This window comes from Nerophis lumbriciformis, linkage group LG01 (assembly GCF_033978685.3).
Source record: "Nerophis lumbriciformis linkage group LG01, RoL_Nlum_v2.1, whole genome shotgun sequence".
NCBI classification, from domain to species: domain Eukaryota; kingdom Metazoa; phylum Chordata; class Actinopteri; order Syngnathiformes; family Syngnathidae; genus Nerophis; species Nerophis lumbriciformis.
Window position 1 is genome coordinate 66,274,394 of NC_084548.2, and position 25,607 is coordinate 66,300,000.

General features: G+C 38.9%; 1 protein-coding gene across 1 annotated transcript; it reads left to right on the forward strand.

Annotated features, from left to right (window-relative positions):
* Positions 1-394: 394 nt before the first annotated feature.
* mecp2 (methyl CpG binding protein 2) lies at positions 395-22,161 on the forward strand. Its single transcript, XM_061924538.2, has 6 exons — positions 395-519; positions 5,501-5,618; positions 8,537-8,742; positions 8,809-9,002; positions 9,067-9,203; positions 16,534-22,161. Exons 1-6 carry the CDS (start codon positions 488-490, stop codon positions 18,094-18,096), a joined length of 2,250 nt encoding a protein of 749 aa, XP_061780522.1. The 5' UTR covers positions 395-487; the 3' UTR covers positions 18,097-22,161.
* The last annotated feature ends 3,446 nt before the right edge of the window (positions 22,162-25,607 follow it).

Sequence of the window (25,607 nt, forward strand, 5' to 3'; positions counted from 1 at the left end):
TCTAGGACTCCGGGCGTGTGTGAGTCCAGTAAAGCATGTTCTGTTCCAACATCGTCGTAAAGTTGAATAGATTAGAATCAGCAGAAATCTATCACAAACATGTAAACAAACATGTAAAAAACGACAAAACAACTTTGAAAATAAAATAAATCGATTTAAAAAGTGCCTCAAACTAGAAAAAAACGATTCTGATAAATACTGTGTTAGATTTAAAAAATGTTTGATTTTAAAAGACGTTATAAAAATGTATTATTGCATTTATAACGTTATCAACGTAATTACAGGACAACCAAGCCTCATCGTCCCAGTCTGACCCCATGCCTGAATCTCGCGAGATCTCATCACGCCTGCGCGTCTTTCTCCAGATCTCGCGTTGTTTTGCTCTCTGACGTTGGTTGGAAAAGGACTCGGAGGGGGCGGGGTGCAGCAGAGATGTTTGGAGGCTTTTTTTTTTTTTTTATATATAAAATTATTTATTTAAATAAAAATGGCTGCCGTGGAGAGCGAGGAGGAGCGAATGTAAGTAAGCTATTTAAAAAATATAAATATATATTTCATCTTCTGTAAAAGCGTCACCGTCTTCGCCGCCTCCGCCATCTTTCTGTCGTCTTTTTAATTCCCCTCAAAGTGCGTTCATTTTTCCACCGGCCTGTTTTCGGTGGGAGCGGACTCCCGTCGGAATACGTCACCAACTTCCAGCTCAGCCCCGACTTTTAGCCGCTCGTATCCCGCTTCTTCGCCGAGCAACGCTGGCGTCCTCTGGCGCCCGCCGGACGTCGGCCGGGGGGCTCGGCGCGGCTGTTGCCCGCCCGCCGGGCTTCATCCGCGGGGACACAGCAGCGTTAGCACGCAGGTGGCTAGCAACTGTGAGCTAGTCGTATAGCAAACACCTGAGTGTTTTCATACTCATTTATTTTTGTTTTGCTGCACTTATTCATCGACTTGTTTACTTCCCGTTGCGCGGTCAGCATCCTCCGCCCAGGTGCTGCTGAGCCAGGCATTGTGTGTTGTGTACAATAAATGGAGAGCCCATTGATTACCTTTTTTTTTTTAGCTGCCAACAGTTAGTGACATGTCCTCCCCAGCACTTCCTGTTCTTGTGGCTGCAGCAGCCTCTCTCAAAACCAGAAGTTGCAGGGTTCGAATCCCTACAGTAACCCAAAAAAAGAATAAAGAACTTAAAAAAAAAAAAAATCACAAAAGTGGTCAAAAGTTGACATACACTTGTAAAGAACATCATGTCATGGCTGTCTTGAGTTTCCAATAATTATTATTTTGTTTGTTTGTGATAGAGCAGTGGTTCTTAACCTTGTTGGAGGTACCAAACCCCACCAGAACCCTTCTTTAGTGAAAAATAAAATATTGTTTTTTTTTCAAATTCAAGACAAAGTTATATGTTTTTGGTAACACTTAAGTATGGGGAACATATTCTTAGTAACAAAGACTTAATTTGGAGTTATTTGGTTAGGGCCAGGGTTAGGGTTATAATAAGGCCATGCCGAATAAGGCATTAATAAGTACTTAATAATGACTACATGACAACTACAAACCCCGTTTCCATATGAGTTGGGAAATTGTGTTAGATGTAAATATAAACGGAATACAATGATTTGCAAATCCTTTTCAACCCATATTCAATTGAATGCACTACAAAGACAAGATATTTGATGTTCAAACTCATAATTTTTTTTTTTTGCAAATAATAATTAACTTAGAATTTCATGGCTGCAACACGTGCCAAAGTAGCTGGGAAAGGGCATGTTCACCACTGTGTTACATGGCCTTTCATTTTAACAACACTCAGTAAACGTTTGGGAACTGAGGAGACACATTTTTTAAGCTTCTCAGGTGGAATTCTTTCCTATTCTTGCTTGATGTACAGCTTAAGTTGTTCAACAGTCTGGGGGTCTCCGTTGTGGTATTTTAGGCTTCATAATGCGCCACACATTTTCAATGGGAGACAGGTCTGGACTACAGGCAGGCCAGTCTAGTACCCGCACTCTTTTACTATGAAGCCACGTTGATGTAACACGTGGCTTGGCATTGTCTTGCTGAAATAAGCAAGGGCGTCCATGGTAACGTTGCTTGGATGGCAACATATGTTGCTCCAAAACCTGTATGTACCTTTCAGCATTAATGGCGCCTTCACAGATGTGTAAGTTACCCATGTCTTGGGCACTAATACACCCCCATACCATCACACATGCTGGCTTTTCAACTTTGCGCCTATAACAATCCGGATGGTTCTTTTCCTCTTTGGTCCGGAGGACACGACGTCCACAGTTTCCAAAAACAATTTGAAATGTGGACTCGTCAGACCACAGAAAACTTTTCCACTTTGTATCAGTCCATCTTAGATGAGCTCAGGCCCAGCGAAGCCGATGGCGTTTCTGGGTGTTGTTGATAAACAGTTTTCGCCTTGCATAGGACAGTTTTAACTTGCACTTACAGATGTAGCGATCAACTGTAGTTACTGACAGTGTGTTTCTGAAGTGGCAGTGCCACCACACATGGCACTGCCATATTTATTATTGAAGTCACAAAGTGCATACCGGTACATTGTTTTAACATGCCTCAAAACAGCAGCTGGGAATTTGGGACATGCGCTCCCTGAGAGAGCATGAGGAGGTTGAGGTGGGCGGGGTTGAGGTGGAGTAAAGGGGGTGGCAGGGGGGTGTATATTGTAGGGTCCCGGAAGAGTTAGCGCTGCAAGGGGTTCTGGGTATTTGTTCTGTTGTGTTTATGTTGTGTTGTTCTCCCGAAATGTGTTTGTCAATCTTGTTTGGTGTGGGTTCACAGTGTGGCGCAGATTTGTAACAGTTGTTTATACGGCCACCCTCAGTGTGACCTGTATGGCTGTTGACCAAATATGTTGCATGCACTTGTGTGTGTGAAAAGCCGTAGATATTAAGTGATTGGGCCGGCACGCGAAGGCAGTGCCTTTAAGGTTTATTGGCGCTCTGTACTTCTCCCTACGTTCGTGTACACAGCGGCGTTTTAAAAAGTAATAAATTGCACTTTTTGAAACCGATACCGATAATTTCCGTTATTACATTTTAAAGCATTTATCGGCCGATAATATCGGAAATCTCTAATAGAAACCGAAGCTTTTGTCTAATTAAATTAATCGTGAATTACTGACGTGCGTTCAAGTAAAATATTGATTACATTCTGACTAATAAAACTGACTTAACATTGGGGTCTTTTTAATAAGGTGATTTAAACTACGCGTGCAAATGATCTACTGCCATTAAAGGCTTACTGAAATGACATTTTTATATTTAAACGGGGATAGCAGATCCATTCTATGTGTCATACTTGATAATTTCGCGTTATTGCCATTTTTTTTGCTGAAAGGATTTAGTATAGAACAGGGGTCGGCAACCCGCGGCTCCGCAGCCGCATGCGGCTCTTTGATCACTCTGATGTGGCTCAGCAGCTTACTTGCTGAACTCCCCAATTTTCCCGTGAGACTTCCGGATTTCAGTGCCTCTCGCAGAAAACTCCCGGGATTAATATTCTCCGATTTTCACCCTTACAGCTATAATAAGGGCGTGCCATGATGATACAACATTTGGCGCTCTCTACAATCTGTATTAACAGCGTGCCAGCCCAACACTTGTTATACAATATACATCTTCTGCTTGCACACGTACGTGACAGCAAGGCATACTTTGTCAACAGCCACATAGGTTACACTGACGGTGACCATATAAAACAACTTTAACACTCTTACTAATAATGCGCCACACTTTGAACCAAAACCAAATAAGAATGACAAACACATTTCGGGAGAACATCTGCACCTTAACACAACATAAACACAACAGAACAAACACCCAGAATCCCATGCAGCCCTGACTCTTCCGGGCTACATTATACACCCCTGCTACCACCAAACCCCGCCCCCACCCCAACCCTGCTCCCTCACACATCACCCCCCCCCCGCGGGTTTTAAATGAATAGCGCTTGTCAGCGTCATGCGTGCCGTGATGGTACAGCATATAGCGCCCACTACAACCAGCGTGCCTGATCAGCCACATGTTGAATGGGGCTTCCGCTAGCTCACGTAGGTGACAGCAAGGCATACTTGGTCAACAACCACACAGGTTACACTGACGGTGGCGGTATAAAAAAAACTATAACACTCTTACTAATAATGCGCCACACTGTGAACCCACACCAAACAAGAATGACAAACACATTTCGGGAGAACATCTGCACAGTAACACAACATAAACACAACAGGACAAATACCCAGAATCCCATGCAGCCCTAACTCTTCCGGGATACATTATACACCCCCGCTACCAAACCCCACCCACCTCAACCGACGCACAGAGGGGGGGGGGGGGGGGGGGGGGGGGGGGGGGGGGGGTGATGTGTGAGGGAGCAGGCTTGGGGTGGGGGCGGGGTTTGGTGGTAGCAGGGGTGTATAATGTAGCCCGGAAGAGTCAGGGCTGCATGGGATTCTGGGTGTTTGTTCTGTTGTGTTTATGTTGTGTTAAGGTGCAGATGTTCTCCCGAAATGTGTTTGTCATTCTTATTTGGTTTTGGTTCAAAGTGTAGCACATTATTAGTAAGAGTGTTAAAGTTGTTTTCTATGGTCACCGTCAGTGTAACCTGTGTGGCTGTTGAGCAAGTATGCCTTGCTGTCGCGTACGTGTGCAAGCAGAAGATATATATTGTATAACAAGTGTTGGGCTGGCACGCTGTTAATACAGATTGTAGAGGGCGCCAAATGTTGTACCATCATGGCACGCCCTTATTATAGCTGTAAGGGTGAGAATCGATGAATATTAAGTTTTCTGCGAGAGGCACTGAAATCCGGAAGTCTCACGGGAAAATTGGGGGGTTCAGCAAGTAAGCTGCTGAGCCGTATCAGAGTGATCAAAGAGCCGCATGCGGCTCGCCGACCCCTGACCTACGCCAACCCTCATCTGCTCATCAACACTGAAGCTCACCTGCGTTCCAGCGATCGACGGAGCGACGAAGGACTTCACCCGATCATCGATGCGGTCGGCGGCTAGCGTCGGATAGGGCGTCTGCTATCCAAGTCAAAGTCCTCCTGGTTGTGTTGCTGTAGCCAGACGCTAATACACCGATCGCATCTACAGCTTTCTTCTTTGCAGTCTCCATTGTTCATTAAGCAAATTGCAAAAGATTCACCAACACAGATGTCCAGAATACTGTGGAATTTTGCGATGAAAACTGAGCTTTTTGTATTGGATACAATGGCGTCCCAATATATTCCGTTTCAACCATCATACCTAGACGTTTTCAACCGTAAGTTTTGCAGGAAATTTAAAATTGCACTTTATAAGTTAACCCGGCCGTATTGGCATGTGTTGCAATGTTAAGATTTCATCATTGATATATAAACTATCAGACTGCATGGTCGGTAGTAGTGGGTTTCAGTAGGCCTTTAATCGCGATTAATCAAAGTGTGATCCATTTGGCTAAATGCCACGTAACGAGTGATGTCGCCTGTCTTCCGCAGAGAGGAGGGCCAGGAGGAGCGTCCAGAGCGACAACAGTCCCACAGCAAGACCAAGAAGCCTCGCAAGGAACGCCGCCATGTTGAGCCGGCTCCACCCTCCCAGGAGCCCCACGCCTCAGTGAGTGAAGGCTCGACCCACCATTGTCAGAGGAACGTATTCCACCTTTTAAGCAGAATAGTACGCCTTAGAATTGGCCTTCGTTCTGCTCGAACACACATACCGTATTTCCCAGACCATAGGGCGCACTATATTTTAGAATAAAAAAACATGTATCCATATATTACAGGCATGTGATTTTTCCGTCTAAAGTCGGAATTCCGTCTTTTTTAATCTCGGGAAGAAAAAAAATTATTACCTCCCGTTTTTCTGTTTTTTTCCCGACCCTAAATCAAGATTCGAGACGTAGTTTGTATTACGCCTTAGTTGATTGGTCGATATGTTCCTTGTGACCAATCAGGACATCTGTTATGAATGATGACGTTAATAACGTCATCATTCATAATGGTTATTACCGCCATTTTCCATATGTAAACGATGGCGGTTCTCGAGAGAAAGGACGCTTTACGAGTAAAAGAAATTGATAAACATGTCAAAAATAAGTTTCGATGGGACTGGATGGAAAGGTAAATCACTGATACTGTTGGGAAGAAGGAAGTTACGACTTTGTTCGGTGATTTTATTTCGGAAAATCGATCGTCCCGGAAAGGTTTTGCGCACGTGGTGTCATGATAATATTGACTATGGATCACAAGGTTTCAAGGCTTTGGAAGTACATGCAAAACGCCAAAAACATATGAAACAACTTGAAGCAAGGAAAACGAACTTTTCACTAGCTGGTACTTTTGGATGTCAACCGAAAGTGAGCAAACCTTACGGACTTCATCCTTTGTTTACATCGACAACTGCCGTAGACATCGAGAGGAAAGATCCACCCAAACAAGCCACTTCAGTTGCAGACAGGGTTGTTAATAATGAGGTAAGCTAAAAAATATTTGCTTGCGAAATACGCATGTTTGTTTTAAATATTAACCAATTATTGCTTTGCGAAATATAAATGGGTTTTTCTAAAAATAAAAAGCCACGTGAAAATATATTATGAAATTACAGAAATTCAAAGAGTCGCATTATTGATTCCAGTTAACAATTTATTTGAAATAAATTTGCATATAATACCATTTTGTAATATAAGTTCTTATGTAGTCTCTTGAAACAATATTGTCAGTGGTGTAACAATCTTGAAGTTATATATTTTCACACTTGTTTCATGCAATATGTCAGTGTCCTCACATTATTATTATTTCCTATTTTCAAATATGAGTAAACAATACTAAACATGTTTAATTATTTTCATAAATTTATATCCTATTTTGGCGAAAAGAATGAAATGTTTACATTTGGTATTTTGTTATATTTATAACTAAACTTGTAGGCAATTAGGCATATACATTAAAACTGTGAATTGTTATTAGTGGTTATTTATTTTACAATTAATGCTACTTTCTGATAGCATATATCATGTAATAGTCTTAACTTTAAAATATATTTTGTATAATAATAAATCTTGGCAAACCTGTTACACCACTGATAATTTTTTTTACCCCATATATACAATATCTGACTAATAGTAATGATAGAATGATTTCAAATATGAAAGGACATTTTATTTTAATTTGCAAGTAAATAAATATTAGTGACTAAATACTGTTGGGACTGAACCATATACAGTGATTCATTAGGATAATTGGGTTATGTATGTTCTATTAATGATGTTTTCATGTCTTTAAACACTAAAATATTTTCTTCAAATGGTGCTGTCTTTGTTAATTTCAGCATGTTAAATTGGTGAAAAACCAGGAGCTTCGGGGGGGCGTCGCCCCCCTTGTCCCCCGGAAATTTTTTCAGTCTTTTTCATTGTGGTCAAATCACATGCCTGATATTAGTCGCACCGGACTATAAGTCGCAGATAAATACTTTGTGAAATGAGTTATTTACACAAAAATATTCTCTAAATCAGGGGTGTCCAAAGTGCGGCCCGAGGGCCATTTGCAGCCCACAGGTAATTTTTTAACGGCCCCACGGCACATTCTAAAAATACTATTTAAAAAAAAAAAAAAACATAAAAAGTGGTATAAAAGAGCAAACAGCTGAAATGCAACAAGAACATGTTGACTCTAATAACACAAAGCTGCCGTGCAGGCTGTTTCTTTCTTTAAAAAACAATGAATCAAAATCAATGTGTTTGTGTTGCTGTAGTCTGCCGCAATACACCGCTTCCCACCTACAGCTTTCTTCTTTGCTGTCTCCATTGTTCATTGAACAAATTGCAAAAGATTCACCAACACAGATGTCCAGAATACTGTGGAATTTTGCGATGAAAACAGACGACTTAATAGCTGGCCACCATGCTGTCCCAAAATGTCCTCCACAATCCGTGACGTCACGCGCTGACGTCATCATACCGAGACGTTTTCAGCAGGATATTTCGCGCAAAATTTAAAATTGCACTTTAGTAAGCTAACCCGGCCGTATTGGCATGTGTTGCAATGTTAAGATTTCATCATTGATATATAAACTATCAGACTGCGTGGTCAGTAGGGTTTCAGTAGTTCTTTAACAGTAGGTTGATAATCATTTTTTACAGTTTGTCCCTCATAATGTAGACAAAATAATAGAGTGATAAATGACACAATATGTTACTACATATGTCAGCAGACTAATTAGGATTCTTTGTTTGTTTACTTACTACGAAAAGACAAGTTGTCTAGTAGGTTCACTATTTTATTTACGGACTAAATTACAATAATAAACATATGTTTAATGTACCCTAAGATTTTTTGTTTGAATAAAGCCAATAATGAAATTTTTTGTGGTCCCCTTTGTTTAGAATAGTACCGAAAAGTATCGAAATACATTTTGATACTGGTATTAAAATTTTTGTATCGGGACAACCCTAGTGAGAACTAAAGGATCTTCCCTCCTAAAAGGGGAGGGTCCTAATACCGTCGCCTTGTTTCATGTCCTTGCCTCCCTGGCAGGCATCAGAGCCCGTGGCGGGGCCCTCGCAGGGTGCGGGGACGCAGCCCGAGGCGGAGCCCGCAGGGTCTCCCAGGCAACGGCGCTCCATCATCCGAGACCGTGGACCGCTGTACGACGACCCCTCGCTGCCCGCAGGCTGGACCCGTAAGCTCAAGCAGAGGAAGTCCGGACGCTCGGCGGGGAAGTTTGACGTCTACCTGATCAAGTAAGATGCGCTTCTGTCGTTTGTCCTCGCGCGCGCGAGCCATGACCCGCTCTCGCTGTGCTCAAGCTCGGAGGGAAAGGCTTTCCGCTCCAAGGTGGAGCTCATGGCCTACTTCCAGAAGGTCGGCGACACCACCACCGACCCCAACGACTTTGACTTCACCGTGACCGGACGCGGAAGCCCGTCCCGCCGCGAGAAGAAGCCCCCCAAGGCGCCAAAGGCGGCCAAACCGTCCGGCCGAGGCCGTGGCAGGCCGAAAGGTGAGCGCTGTGTAACCGCGGCGACGCGGCGACTTGGCTGACGTGTTCGGTGCTCGGTGTTTAGGCAGCGGGAAGATGCGACAGGCCACAGAGGGCGTGGCCATGAAGCGCGTGGTGGAGAAATCTCCAGGAAAACTCTTGGTCAAGATGCCCTACGGCAAGGCGGAGTCCAGCAGCGGGACCACGCCCACAACATCAAAGGTATCATCATTTGCCTCGTTTTCCAACAATCTTTTGCATTTCGATTTTGTTAATTCATTTTTTTTGTCATCAAATTATGCTGACAATTTCATTAAATCATTTGTTTGAATGCCGATTTTTTTCGTAAAATTTGTGTTTAAAAACATAGTTTCTTCAAATTTTACCGCAGAAATATTTGTTGAAATATTAGCGTGAATTTTGAAACAAATTAAGCTGACAACTTCAGTCAATCATTTTTTTAATGCAGATTTTTTCGTAAAATTTGTGTGTTTAAAAATTAAGTTTGTTCAAATTCAGCTAAAAAAATTCAGAGTGAAAAATTCAGTGTCAAAAAATTAAATGCAGAAATATTTGTTGCTTCAAAACTACAAAGGTCATCAAATGTATTTAGCTGAATTTTTTGCGCTTGAAATTCGTATCAAATTAAGCTGATCATTTAATTGAATAAAAATCAGTGAGCAAAATGTTTGTGTTTAAAAATCCAGTTTGTCAAAATATTGTAAAAATTTCAGCATAAAAAAATTCAACAAATGTAAATTTCAGCATAAAAAAATTGCGTGGAATAAGTTTGGTGCAAAAATATTTGTTTCTTCAAAATTGCGAAGGTTAGTTTGTGTCTTTATTTCCAAAGCTTTTTTGACACAGAATTTATGTAACCAAATTTTGCGAACTTGATTTTTTTTTTACATTAAATTAAGCTGACAAAGTCATTGAATTTATCGCAGAAAATTTCAGTGCAGAAATAATTGTTGCTTCAAAACAACAAAGGTCACTAAATGTATTTAGCTGAATTTTTTAGCGTTTGAATTTGGAATCAAATTAAGCTGACAATTTCATAAAATAATTTTTTTAATGCAGATTTTTTTTTTTTAAATGTGGGTGTTTAAAAATTAAGTTTGTTCAAATTCAGCTAAAAAAAATTCCGAGTGAAAAATTCAGTGTAAAAAAAATTCAGTGCAGAAATATTTGTTGCTTCAAAACTACAAAGGTCACCAAATGTATTTAGCTGAATTTTTTGCGCTTGAATTTCATATCAAATTAAGCCAATCATTTAATTGAATAAAAATCAGTGAGCAAAATGTTTGTGTTTAAAAATCCAGTTTGTCAAAATATATATTTTTTTAATTCAGAGTGTAAAAATTTCAGCATAAGAAAATTCAACGCATAAAACTTTGTTGGCAAAAAAAATTGCGTGGAAAAAGTTTGGTGCAGAAATATTTGTTTCTTCGAAATTGCAAAGGTTATTTTGTGTCTTTATTTCCAAAGCTCATTTGACACGGAATTTATGTAACCAAATTTTTCGCCTTTGAATTTTGCGAACTTGATTTTTTTACATTAAATTAAGCTGACAAATTCATTGAATTTATCGCAGAAAATTTCAGTGCAGAAATAATTGTTGCTCCAAAACAACAAAAGTCCATCCATCCATCCATTTTCTACCGCTTATTCCCTTTGGGGTCGCGGGGGGCGCTGGAGCCTATCTCAGCTACAATCGGGCGGAAGGCAGGGTACACCCTGGACAAGTCGCCACCTCATCGCAGGGCCAACACAGATAGACAGACAACATTCACACTCGCATCCACACACTAGGGCCAATTTAGTGTTGCCAATCAACCTATCCCCAGGTGCATGTCTTTGGAGGTGGGAGGAAGCCGGAGTACCCGGAGGGAACCCACGCAGTCACGGGGAGAACATGCAAACTCCACACAGAAAGATCCCGAGCCCGGGATTGAACCCAAGACTACTCAGGACCTTCGTATTGTGAGGCAGACGCACTAACCCCTCTGCCACCGTGAAGTCACTAAATGTATTTAGCTGAATTTTTTAGCGTTTGAATTTTGAATTAAATTAAGCTGACAATTTCATAAAATCATTTTTTAATGCAGATTTTTTTTGTAAAATGTGTGTGTTTGAAAATTAAGTTTGTTCAAATTCAGCTAAAAAAAATTCAGAGTGAAAAATTCAGTGTAAAAAAATTCAGTGTAGAAATATTTGTTGCTTCAAAACTACAAAGGTCACCAAATGTATTTAGCTGAATTTTTTGCGCTTGAATTTTGTATCAAATTAAGCTGATCATTTAATTGAATAAAAATCAGTGAGCGAAATGTTTGTGTTTAAAAATCCAGTTTGTCAAAATATTGCATGTGTAAAAATTTCAGCATAAAAAAATTCAACAAATGTAAATTTGTTGGCAAAAAAAATTGCGCGGAATAAGTTTGGTGCAGAAATATTTGTTTCTTCAAAATTGCGAAGGTTAGTTTGTGTCTTTATTTCCAAAGCTTTTTTTGACACGGAATTTATGTAACCAAATTTTGCGAACTTGATTTTTTTACATTAAATTAAGCTGATAAATTCATTGAATTTATCGCAGAAAATGTCAGTGCAGAAATAATTGTTGCTTCAAAACAACAAAGGTCACTAAATGTATTTAGCTGAATTTTTTAGCGTTTGAATTTTGAATCAAATTAAGCTGACAATTTCATAAAATAATTTCTTTAATGCGGATTTTTTTTTTGTAAAATGTGGGTGTTTAAAAATTAAGTTTGTTCAAATTCAGCTAAAAAAAATTCCGAGTGGAAAATTCAGTGTAAAAAAATTCAGTGCAGAAATATTTGTTGCTTCAAAACTACAAAGGTCACCAAATGTATTTAGCTGGATTTTTTGTGCTTGAATTTCGAATCAAATTAAGCCCATCATTTAATTGAATAAAAATCAGTGAGCAAAATGTGTGTTTAAAAATCTAGTTTGTATTTTTTTTTTTAATTCAGAGTGTAAAAATTTCAGCATAAAAAAATTAATTTGTGTAATTTGTGGTTGGAGTGTCCGCCCTGAGATCGGTAGGTTGTGAGTTCAAACCCCGGCCGAGTCATACCAAAGACTATAAAAATGGGACCCATTGCCTCCCTGCTTCGCACTCAGCATCAAGGGTTGGAATTGGGGGTTAAATCACCAAAAATTATTCCCGGGCGTGGCCACCGCTGCTGCTCTTTGCTCCCAGGGGGTGAACAAGGGAATGGGTCAAATGCAGAGGACAAATTTCACCACACCTTGTGTGTGTGACAATCATTGGTACTTTAACATATTTTAGCGTTTTTGTTTTTTCATCAAATTATGTTTCATTGGATAAAAAGTGAGCCAAATGTGTGTGTTTAAAATTTCAGTTTGTTAAAATCAGTGTAAAAAATTCAGTATAAAACATTTTACGTAAAAAAAAGTTAGCGCAGAAAAATTTGGTGCAAAAAAATTTAGCGCAGAAATATTTGTTGCTTCAAAACTACAAAGGTTAATTTGTGTCTTTATTACAAAATCTTCTTTGGACACTGATTTTATGTAAATGGAATTTTTTGCGTTTGGATTTTGTGAATGAATTCTTTTTTACATAAAATTAAGCTGACAATGTATCCATCCATCTATTTTCTACCGCTTGTCCCTTTTGGGGTCGTGAATAAAAATTGGTGAGCAAAATTTGTGTTTAAAAATTCAGTTTGTTAAAAATCAGTGTAAAAAAATCTGGTATATAAAAAATTTGTGTAAAAAGATTTAGCACAGAAATATTCGTTACTTAAAAACTATGAAGGTTAATTTGTGTCTTTATTACGAAAGCTATTTTCCGAAACTAAATTTATGTAACTGAATTTTTTGGCGTTTGGATTTTGTGAAATTAAGTTTTTCTCATCAAATTATGCTGACAGTTTCATTGAATAAAAAATTGTGAGCAAAATTTGTGTATTTAGAATTAAGTTTGTTAAAATACTGTTTTAAAAATTCAGGGTGAAAAATTCAGTGCAGAATTATTTGTTGCTTCAAAAAGGTCACTGAATTTATTTAGCCGAATTTTTTGCTTTTGAATTTCGAATTATGATGATAATTTAATTGAATAAAAATCAGTCCGCAAAATGTGTGTTTAAAATTCCAGTTTGTCAAAATAGTGTTATAAAATTCAGCATAAAAAAAAAAATCACTATTTAAAAAAAAAGTGCAGAAATATTTGTTGCTTCAAAACTACAGAGGTTAGTTTGTCTTTATTATGAAATCTCTTTTTTTGACACTCAATGTTTTGCTCCTGATTTTTGTGAACTGATTTTTTTTTACATGAAATTAACCTGCACATTTTATTGAATAAAAAATTTGTGAGCAAAATGTGTGTGTTTGAAAATTCCGTTTGTTCAAATTTAGTGTGTAAAAATTCTGTGTAAAAAAAAATTGGCGCAAATATATTCGTTGCTTCAAACTACAAATGTCACTAAATTTATGTAACTAAATTTTTTGCGCTTGGATTTTTCGAATTACATTTTTTGTCATTAAATTATGCAAACAGTTTCATTGAATAAAAACTTGTGAGCAAAATCAGTGTAAAAAAAAAAATTCTGCCCCCAAAAATTCAGAGCAGAAATATTTGTTGCTTCAATACTACAAAAGTTAATTTGTGACTTTGTTAAAAAAAAGAAGCTTTTTTTCGACTCTGAATTTTTTGTGTTTGGATTTTGTGAATATGCCATTATGATAAAAGTTGGAATTTTACTCAATAACAGTCGCAATTTGACAGGAAAACGTTGGCAATTTTATGAAAAGAGTCGTCATTTTACTCGACAAAAGTCACAATTTTTAAGAAAAGTTTAAAATGTTGGCAATATTATAATAATAATCGGAATTTTACTTGGCAAAATGATGACAAAAGTCATAATTTTACTTAAAAAATGTCTGCTTTACAAGAACAATAAAATGGGAAATATTGTGATAAAAGTCAGTATTTTACATGACAAATGTCACCATTTTGCAGTAAAAAGTAATAATTTTACATACAAAATAGGAGAAATTGTTGCCAATTTTGTAAGAAACAAGTCGACACATTGTGAGAAAAAGACTGCTTTTAGTTCATTTTTTTATTTTTTGTTTGTAATTGGTTTGTAATCTTCATTATTATCAACAACAGTCGCAATTTTACAAGAAAAGCTTCAAATGTTGGCAATTTTATGAAAAGAGTCGTAATTTTACTCGACAAAAGTCACAATTTTTATAGAAAACTTTAAAATGTTGGCAATGTTACAACAATAATCTGAATTTTAGTTGGCAAAATGATGACAAAAGTCGTAATTTTACTCAAAAAAATATTTCGCTGTTTTACAAGAACAACATAAAAATGGGCAATGTTGTGATAAAAGTCAGAATTTTACTGTTATGATTTGTTGTATTGCTGTATTGCAATAGTTTCACACAATTACATATTGTCTTGTCCTTTAACATTTATTAACAAAAAAATAAAGAAACAATAATTACAGTGTCTTATATGTAAAAATAAGTAAAGAGAACAAATTAAGGGAAAATAAATGAAATGTATATATATATATATATATATATATATATATATATATATATATATATATATATATATATATATATGTATATGAATATGTATGTATGTATATGAATATGTATGTGTGTATATGAATATGTATGTGTGTGTATATATATATATATATATATGTGTATGTATATATATATATATATATATATATATATATATATATATATATATACACACACACACACACACACACACACACAGGTAAAAGCCAGTAAATTAGAATATTTTGAAAAACTTGATTTATTTCAGTAATTGCATTCAAAAGGTGTAACTTGTACATTATATTTATTCATTGCACACAGACTGATGCATTCAAATGTTTATTTCATTTAATTTTGATGATTTGAAGTGGCAACAAATGAAAATCCAAAATTCCGTGTGTCACAAAATTAGAATATTACTTAAGGCTAATACAAAAAAGGGATTTTTAGAAATGTTGGCCAACTGAAAAGTATGAAAATGAAAAATATGAGCATTTACAATACTCAATACTTGGTTGGAGCTCCTTTTGCCTCAATTACTGCGTTAATGCGGCGTGGCATGGAGTCGATGAGTTTCTGGCACTGCTCAGGTGTTATGAGAGCCCAGGTTGCTCTGATAGTGGCCTTCAACTCTTCTGCGTTTTTGGGTCTGGCATTCTGCATCTTCCTTTTCACAATACCCCACAGATTTTCTATGGGGCTAAGGTCAGGGGAGTTGGCGGGCCAATTTAGAACAGAAATACCATGGTCTGTAAACCAGGCACGGGTAGATTTTGCGCTGTGTGCAGGCGCCAAGTCCTGTTGGAACTTGAAATCTCCATCTCCATAGAGCAGGTCAGCAGCAGGAAGCATGAAGTGCTCTAAAACTTGCTGGTAGACGGCTGCGTTGACCCTGGATCTCAGGAAACAGAGTGGACCGACACCAGCAGATGACATGGCACCCCAAAACATCACCCAACCATGCAAATTTTGCATTTCCTTTGGAAATCGAGGTCCCAGAGTCTGGAGGAAGACAGGAGAGGCACAGGATCCACGTTGCCTGAAGTCTAGTGTAAAGTTTCCACCATCAGTGATGGTTTGGGGTGCCATGTCATCTGCTGGTGTCGGTCCACTCTGTTTCCTGAGATCCAGGGTCAACGCAGCCGTCTACCAGCAAGTTTTAGAGCACTTCATGCTTCCTGCTGCTGACCTGCTCTATGGAGATGGAGATTTCAAGTTCCAACAGGACTTGGCGCCTGCACACAGCGCAAAATCTACCCGTGCCTGGTTTACGGACCATGGTATTTCTGTTCTAAATTGGCCCGCCAACTCCCCTGACCTTAGCCCCATAGAAAATCTGTGGGGTATTGTGAAAAGGAAGATGCAGAATGCCAGACCCAAAAACGTATTAGCCTTAAGTAATATTCTAATTTTGTGACACACGGAATTTTGGATTTTCATTTGTTGCCACTTCAAATCATCAAAATTAAATGAAATAAACATTTGAATGCATCAGTCTGTGTGCAATGAATAAATATAATGTACAAGTTACACCTTTTGAATGCAATTACTGAAATAAATCAAGTTTTTCAAAATATTCTAATTTACTGGCTTTTACCTGTATGTATGTATGTATGTATATATATATATATATATATATATATATATATATATATATATATATATATATATATATATATATATATATATATATATATATAAAAAATAAACAAAAAAAATCAAACTGCAAAAAAATAATCGTAATAATAAAAAATATATGTATAAATATATGTAAAAAGTAATGCTGCGATGAGGTGGCGACTTGTCCAGGGTGTACCCCGCCTTCCGCCCGAACGCAGCTGAGATAGGCTCCAGCGCCCCCCGCGACCCCAAAGGGAATAAGCGGTAGAAAATGGATGGATGGAAAGTTCAGTAATGTTCAAAAAGAGCTTTGGTAAAAACTTCAAGACACAAATAGATGCTGTTACTTGTCACTGCCTTCCAGGTGTCTCCTCCTACGCTGCCGTCAATCAAGTCCCGCCCAGGCAGGAAGAGGAAGTCAGACCAGGATCTCCCCGACCCTCCGCAGACGGCGCCCAAGAAACGAGGCAGGAAACCAGCCTCGGCTTCAGCGGCGTCGACGGTCGCCGTGGCGTCTTCCTCAGCAGCGTCCACCTCGGCGATGCCGACAGCGGGGGGCTACGCCGCTGCCGCCATCATGGCCGCCGAGGCCAAGCGCAGAGCAACCAAGGAGTCCGTCGTCCAGGAAACGGCTCTCCCCATCAAAAAACGCAAAGCGAGAGAGACCGTGGAGGAGCGGGAGAGCGTTCCGACCCCGGCGGCGAGCACCTCGGAGCCAGGAAGGACGGAGGGCGTTCCCAGGGAAGCGACGCAGACCTCCCAGCCTTCGTCTTCGTCCTCTTCGGAGCAGAGCCAGTCTCAAACCCAGAAGCAGACGTCCGCTCCCCAGGAAAGTTCCCCGCATGGACACAAGGCGCACAAAGAGAGGAAGCACAAGGAGAAGAGCGCGGCGGCAGGAAGTGGCGAGGAGGAAGGGAGCGAGGACGCCGGAGAAAAGGGAGGAGGAGAAGGAAGGAGTCCCTCCAAAAGCCAAAAGAGGAAGGAGCACTCGCCTCAGAAACACCACCATCATCACCATCACCACCGCCATCATCACCATCATCACCATCATCGCCACCAACAGACCTCCTCTGAGGATCATCCTCATCCCACATCTGGACACTCCGACCAATCCAGACCGACAACCGACACGCAGCAAGCCCCCAAGCCGCCCCCACAATCCCACCCGCCGCCCCCAGCCCCGCCGTGTCCCCTCCAAACCCAGCAGTCTCCAGGTCATTCCCAGCCCCGAGTCTTGCCGACTCAGCCGCACCCCCAGAAACCGCCGCCTCCGGTTCAGCACAGACCTCAGCTTCCAGCCCGGCACGGTCCTCCCCCGTCACACCTTCCAAAGCCCCCCCCGGCCGTCTCGCAGGCCCCTCCTCTCCAGGCCAGGAATCTACGGCCGCAAACCGCCGTAACGCTCCCGCCTCAACCCGGACCCCGCTTTCAGACTCAGCCCCGCCCTCAGACCAGTTCCCCCACCGCAGCCCAAGCCCACTTTCAGCAGCAGTCCGTGTACAGGACCCCCCCACAGACCACGATGAGACCTCCTTCGCAATACCAACTCCACTACCAGTCCAGGCCCCCGCAGGTCCGACCACACTTTCAGCACGCCCAGCCACAGCCCCCCAGGCCCCACCCGCCGCAGCGACCGTCCATCAGCGCGGTCGGTAGACCCCGCCCGGTGTTGCCGGTTCAGCAGATCGAGCAGCCTCAAGACCTAAGCACTGCGGCCCTCGCTCGCAGGGCGGAAGGGGGCCCCAGGATGGATCGAAGAGCTGAACCAGGACTCGTCTCCGAGGGCTCAAACAGCACCGGCAGGCCTCCCAGCTCCGTGCGGGCCGACCCCCCAGGAGGAGACATTGTCCCCCAATCCGCCGTTCCCTGTCCGAGCCGGGAGGAGACGGTGGATTCTCGGACTGCCGTCAGCGAAAGGGTCAGCTGATGGACCGGTCTCTGGTTGCCGTGGACCGAGGTGACACCTCCCAGGGCTCGTCCTCCATCTTTGTGCACTGTTGTTCTGAGGAACGACCTTCCCTCCCAGCTCCAAACTCGACGGACGACGCGAGAGATGGACGGATGGCGTTTTTTTTTTAGGAAAAACAAAAGGAAAACTTGAGTGAAAGTGAAAGTGTGTGTGCGTGTGTGTGTGTGTGTGTGTGTACATAATCTAAAAGGCAGCTGTCGCGTCCCGCCAGTCTTGGCAGGGGAAGAGGAAGCAGTTTGGAACTACAAACAAACGCCCAATTAGTCCGAATGAAGCCTCATTTCCGGAATATAACTTTTGATTTTCTATTTTGTTTGTTTATCGTTTCGTCTTCACAGCTTTAAAAGTTCATGTCATTGACCGGCGCTCCCTTGCACGTCTGACGCTCCCTTGTCCCACATCAGCGCCTTCCAGAAACTAAACCCGGAAGAGCGGGGCGCGCTTCATTCGCACTTCCTGGTAGTTTCATGTGTTTTTTCCACAGCGGCCTCCCCGCTGGTAGCCCACATATGGACGCCGACGTGACAAGCCGACATGTTCCGGAGTCTTCCGGGCTGACTCCCACGTGACGTGAGTCCTTCTTCCATATTGGTTATGTTTTTCTTTGTTATTATTATCGACCTAGCGTAGCGTCTTTTTCTTGACCTCGGTTCCAATTGTCGTTACCGTGACAATCGTCTTTGTCTTGAATGTCCCGGAGGGAACCCATTTGGACCACTGGCAGACTGAGGTTCCAACTCCGGAACCGGGGGTATTCGTCGTAGTGCGACTTTAGGACAGCCGTCAAGAAGTTTTCACCGGTTTTTGTCTTCCAGGCTTTCTAGCGATGGTTTTGCTTGTGATTGGTCAGAACACGAGTCACAACTTTCGCTTTCGTTTTGATCACATGACTACAAAACCCCAAAACCAGTGGAGTTGGCACGTTGTGTAAATGGTAAATAAAAACGTATATTCAATTGAATAGACTGCAAAGACAAGATATTTAATGTTCACACTGAGAAACTTAATTTAGAATTTAATGGCATCAAAACATTGCAAAAAAGTTGTCACAGGGGCATTTTTACCACTGTGTTACATGGCCTTTCCTTTTAACAACACTCAGTAAATGTTTGGGAACTGAGGAGACACATTTTTAAGTGGAATTCTTTCCCATTCTTGTTCAACAGTCTCCCTTCTGCTATTTTAGACTTCATATTGATTTTCAATGGGAGACAGGTCTGGACTACAGGCAGGCCAGTCTAGTACACGCACTCTTTTACTATGAAGCCACGTTGATGTAACACGTGGCTTGGCATTGTCTTGTTGAAATAAGCAGGGGCGTCCATGATAACGTTGCTTGGATGGCAACATATGTTGCTCCAAAACCTGTATGTACCTTTCAGCATTAATGGTGCCTTCAAAGATGTGTAAGTTACCCAAGTCTTGGGCACTAATACACCCCCATACCCTCACAGATGCTGGCTTTTACACTTTGCGCCTAGAAAAATCCGGATGGTTCTTTTCCTCTTTGGTGCAAGGACACGACGTCCACAGTTTCCAAAAACAATTTGAAATGTGGACTCCTCAGACCACAGAACACTTTCCCACTTTGCATCAGTCCATCTTAGAAGAGCTCGGGTCCAGGGTGTTGTTGATAAATGGCTTCGGCTTTGCATAGTAGAGTTTTAACTTGCACTTACAGATGCAGCGACAAACTGTAGTTACTGACAATGGTTTTCTGAAGTGTTCCTGAGCCCATGTGGTGATATCCTTTACACACTGATGTCGGTTTTTGGTGCAGTACCGCCTGAGGGATCCAAGGTCACGGGCTTAGCTGCTTACGTGCAGTGATTTCTCCAGATTCTCTGAACCTTTTGATGATATTACGGACCGTAGATGGTGAAATCCCTAAATTCCTTGCAATAGCTGGTTGAGAAATGTTGTTCTGAACCAACTTGCTCAGGCATTTGTTGACAAAGTGGTGACCCCTCGTCCCATCCTTGTTTGTGAACGACTGAGCATTTCATGGAAGCTGCTTTTATACCCAATCATGGCACCCACCTGTTCCCAATTTGCCTGTAGGATGTTCCTAATAAGTGTTTGATGAGCATTCCTTAACTTTCTCAGTCTTTTTTGCCACTTGTGCCAGCTTTTTTGAAACATGTTGCAGGCATGAAATTCCAAATGAGCTAATATTTGTAAAAAATAAAGTTTGCCAGTTGGAACGTTAAATATCTTGTCTTTGCAGTCTATTCAATTGAATATAAGTTGAAAAGGATTTGCAAATCATTGTATTCTGTTTTTATTTACCATTTACACAATGTGACAACTGCACTGCTTTTGGGGTTTGTACATTAGTTCTTTCAATTCTGCATTAGGTCGAGCCGCTACACTCCGGTCGCGCTTTTATTCCACTTGTGAATTGGAACGGGAGGATACGCTGTTGTGGTCTACCACCAAGCAAAGCGGGACGATTTATAGACTGACGGCGTTAAAAAACGGAAAGCGTTGACAAAGTTAATATTAAACCACGTTTTTGTCCGCGGTTGTTTCCGGATGTTTGCCCAATGGACCAGGAAGTACACTGTAAGAAAAATCTGTCGGTTTTTTTACGCTAAAATACTGACGGCTCAGTCGACAGAATTTGACTGAAATGCACTGTAAAAAAAAACTTACAAAAAAAAAAAACTCAGTCGCCAGAATTTTACTGTAAAAAGAAGAGTGTTGCTATTTTTCATCGACAGCAGGGGTGTCCAAACTTTTTCCACACTGACTAATGAAAGCATTCATGCTCCATTTTGGTACTTTTCATCTAAATTCAGTTTTGGTGAGTGTTAAAAGTCCCATGGACCCAAAAAGGGTCTCAGTCTTTAAAGTATTTCAAATAATTCATGTATTAATATTATTTTTACATTTAAATTCTTAAATACCGATAGATCAACTTCAGATTTATCCGTATATTATAAGGTTTAAAAAAAAAAAAGAAGTTTTATGCCCTTTTTGTCAACAAAAAGCTGGTTTTATTCTTATAGCAAACACACATGCAATATTTTCCAGAAAAAATATTCAAAGCGAAGTAATTGGAGCCTTAAATAGGTCAATAATTCATAACAACATTGATTTTAACTAGAGATGCTTTAGAATGTAATATCGGAAATTATCGGTATCATTTTTTTTTTATTATCGGTATCGTTTTTGTTTTTTTTAATTAAGTCAACATAAATAAAAAAAAGATACACTTACAATTAGTGCACCAACCCAAAAAACCTCCCTCCCCCATTTACACTCATTCACACAAAAGGGTTGTTTCTTTCTGTTATTACGGTAATATTGTGGTTCCTACATTATATATCAATATATATCAATACAGTCTGCAAGGGATACAGTCCGTAAGCACACATGATTGTGCGTGCTGCTGGTCCACTAATAGTACTAACTTTTAACAGTTAATTACATTTTTTCATTAATTACTAGTTTCTATGTAACTGTTTTACTCTCTTTTTTATTCAAGAAAATGTTTTTAATTTATTTATCTTATTTTTTTTTTTTTTAAAGGACCTTATCTTCACCATACCTGGTTGTCCAAATTAGGCATAATAATGTGTTAATTCCACGACTGTATATAGTGGTATCGGTTGATATCAATATCGGTATCGGTAATTAAGGGTTTGGTCAATATCGGAATATCGGATAGCGGCAAAAAGCCATTATCGGACATCCCTAATTTTAACTCATTATCTTTTGACCAATGACACTTAAAAAGGTCTGGGGACCCAAAAGGGTTTCTGTCATTTAAGTGTGAAAAACAAATCATAAGATTTTTTTTTTTTACTTTTAGAATTAGAATATCTATATATCAACGTCAGATCTGTCCATTGACGTAAAGTTTGATTTTTTTTTTAGGTTTTGTAAACCCCCCCTCTTTTTTTCATGGCAAAAACACAACATTTTCCTGTTGAAAAAATTTTCAAAGTGGATTAATTAATTATTGATGTGAATTAATACGTCAATAATTCATACCAGCATTGATTTTAACTCATTATTTTTTGACCAATGACACTTAAAAAGGTCTGGGGACCCAAAAGGGTTTCTGTCATTTAAGTGTGAAAAACAAATCATAAGATTTTTTTTTTACTTTTAGAATTAGAATATCTATATATCAACGTCAGATCTGTCCATTGACGTAAAGTTTGATTTTTTTTTTAGGTTTTGTAAACCCCCCCTCTTTTTTTCATGGCAAAAACACAACATTTTCCTGTTGAAAAAATGTTCAAAGTGGATTAATTAATTATTGATGTGAATTAATACGTCAATAATTCATACCAGCATTGATTTTAACTCATTATTTTTTGACCAATGACACTTAAAAAGGTCTGGGGACCCAAAAGGGTCTCAGTCTCTAAAGTATTTCAAATATTATGTGTTAATATTATTTTTACTTTCAACGCTTAAATAGCTATAGGTCAATTTCAGATTTATCCGTCTATTATAATTAAAAACACTTAAAAAAAAAAATGTTATGCCCTTTTTGTCAACAAAAATCTGGTTTTATTCTTATAGCAAACACACGATATGCAATATTTTTCAGGAAAGTACTTCAAAGTGAAGTAATTGGACTCAAATGTATGCATATATATATACACACACATATATATATATATATACTGTATGTGTATATACACACATATATATATATATATATATATATATATATATATGTGTGTGTATATACACATACAGTATATATATATATATATACATATATATGTGTGTATATATATATATATATGTGTGTATATATATATACACACATATATATATATCTATGTGTATATATATAATTATATATATATAAATATATACATTATGTATATAATTATACATATACATATATATATAAATATATACATTATGTATATAATTATACATATACATATATATATAATTATATACATATATACACATAATTATAAATATATACATATATATGTATATAATTATACATATACATATATATATATAATTATATACATATATACACATATAATTATATATATATGTATGTATATATATATACATATATAATTATATATATATGTACATATATAATTATACTGTATATATATATACATATATATATATATATGTATATATATATATATATATATATATATATATATATATATATATGTATATATATATATATATATATATATATATATATATATATATAATTTTTTAATTTTTCCGAGGGAACTCTCCTGAAGGAATCAATAAAGTACTATCTATATATCTATCTAATTATATATACCGGTATATATATATACACTGTATATAATTATATATACATATAAAATTATATAAATGTACCCCGCCTTCCGCCCGATTGTAGCTGAGATAGGCTCCAGCACCCCCCGCGACCCCGAAGGGAATAAGCGGTAGAAAATGGATGGATGGATAATTATATATATATATATATAATGTTTTTACTTTCAAAGCTAAATCATCTATAGATCAACTTCAGATTCAGTTTTTAGTGTTTCTTTATTTTTTACGTTTTCTTCTGTTTTATGCCCTTTCTGCCAACGAAAACCTTGTTTAATTTTTAAGGCAAACACACAAAATATGCAATATTTTCCAGAAAAAAAACATTTCAAAGTGGAACATTTGATGTGAAGTAATTAGAGCCTGGAACAGGTCAATAATTCATAACAACGTTGATTTTGGTTCATTATTACTTTCTGAGGAAACTACAGTTTGAAGTAAAAAAAAAAACCCCCAGCATATTACTAGAGTCAATATTGCAACTTTTTCTCGTTACATTTCATCCGGTTTGCTCTTTTATTACACTTTTTACGTTTTTTTGTTGTTGTTTTTTTTGTAATAGTGTTTTTTAAATGTACCGCAGGCCTTTAAAAAAGTATCTGCAGGCCACAAATAGCCCCCGGGGCCACACTTTGGACACCCCTGATCTAAAGTAATGCACTAAAAAGCAACAACTGTAGATTTGACGGTAAAAAACCCAAAAAAGGCAGAACTTTACAGTACTGTTTTTCCATTTCCAGTAATGCACTGAAAAAACAACCAAAGATTAAAAAACAAACAAACTGAATTTTACCATTAAAATACCAATGTTGGTGTTTTTCCATTCACGGTAATTCGGAGTCAAAATTTCAGGCAACGGAGCTGCAATTTACTGTCAAATCTACAGATGATTTTTTCCAGCCTAGAACTGAATGGCATGAAACAGTCGCACTCAAACGGAAGGCTGAAACAACTGCAAGGTTCCATCGCGGCATTCAAAACTTTAAAAAGCAACGCAACGCGCCGGTCACCCTTCGGCCGCGGCTCGCCCGCCGACGCAAGCAGCCGCCATTTTGCATGTTCCAGAGTCTAGTGCCTATAACCTCGTGCGTCTTGCCAGAAGCCACCATGTCGGCCAGCGGCCATGTTGTTTCTAGACTTAGTCGTGATGTGCGGTGACCTCATTGCTGCTGGACAATGATAATAATATTCTGCTTTCAACTCAATACACTGTCACTGTAGACTTACTAGTTTTTACCTGGTTCTTAGTTCTCTTTCGTATTAAAAAAAAGCGTTTGTTGTCCCCCTCGGCGTCCTGGTCTGGTTGATGCACACACACCACCAACGAAGAAGAAGGAAAGGGCGTGTCCACTCCATTGCTGATGAAAGCTCCGCCCCCTCAAATATAATAGAGAGGATATTAGAAATGTAAGGTAGGGGTGGCCCAAGTCAATACTGATATCGGCAAAAAAGTATCGATTTGCACCTAAAGTGTCCGATACAAGCGGATGTCACACAAGTCAGTCCGGTCATTTACAAAAAGGTAAACATGCTACTAATAGGCCACTGGGAGCTACACAGCAGCCAAGCAAATGATAGCAAAAAAAGCTAGGCATACGTATTACTAGTCCTTGGGGGTCAAAGTCAAGGCCCGGGGGCCACTTCTGGCCCGCCACAGCATTTTATGTGGCCCACGAAAGCCTGGAAAAAGTGGGTTTCAATAAAATACTTTATTTTTTTATTTTTTATTACTAAATGTATTTGTTCTTTCAATTTTGACAGAAAAAAAAAATGCATATTTTAAACTTTAAAACCTCTTAAGCAGGGGTGTCAAACTGGTTTTCATTGAGGGCCACATCGCAGTTATGGTTGCCCTCAGAGGGCCGTATTTAACAATGAGTAAAATATGAATATACATGTACATATATATAATACATTAACAATTTTTTTTTTTTTACAAAGCTGCAAAAAAAAAATAAAAAATCTTCAAATTTTACTTTAAAAAATGGCAGCTCAGTCACCAGAATTTTACAGTAAAAGCAGTGTTTTTTTTTTAAAGCATATACAAAAATTGAACAAATGGAATGGAAAAACAATACCACTGTTTTTAGCAGTAAAATTCAAGCAACAGAGCTGCCAGGTTTTTGTTTTTTACCATGAAATTTTGTTTCAATGTTTTTTTTGTT

Bases quoted from the DNA above. Each gene is read 5' to 3' on its own strand.
- mecp2 (XM_061924538.2), top strand. From the start codon at position 488: ATGGCTGCCGTGGAGAGCGAGGAGGAGCGAAT. The intron at 9,003-9,066 runs GTGAGCGCTGTG...CTCGGTGTTTAG, and splicing joins AGGCCGTGGCAGGCCGAAAG to GCAGCGGGAAGATGCGACAG. The intron at 9,204-16,533 runs GTATCATCATTT...ACTGCCTTCCAG, and splicing joins CCACGCCCACAACATCAAAG to GTGTCTCCTCCTACGCTGCC.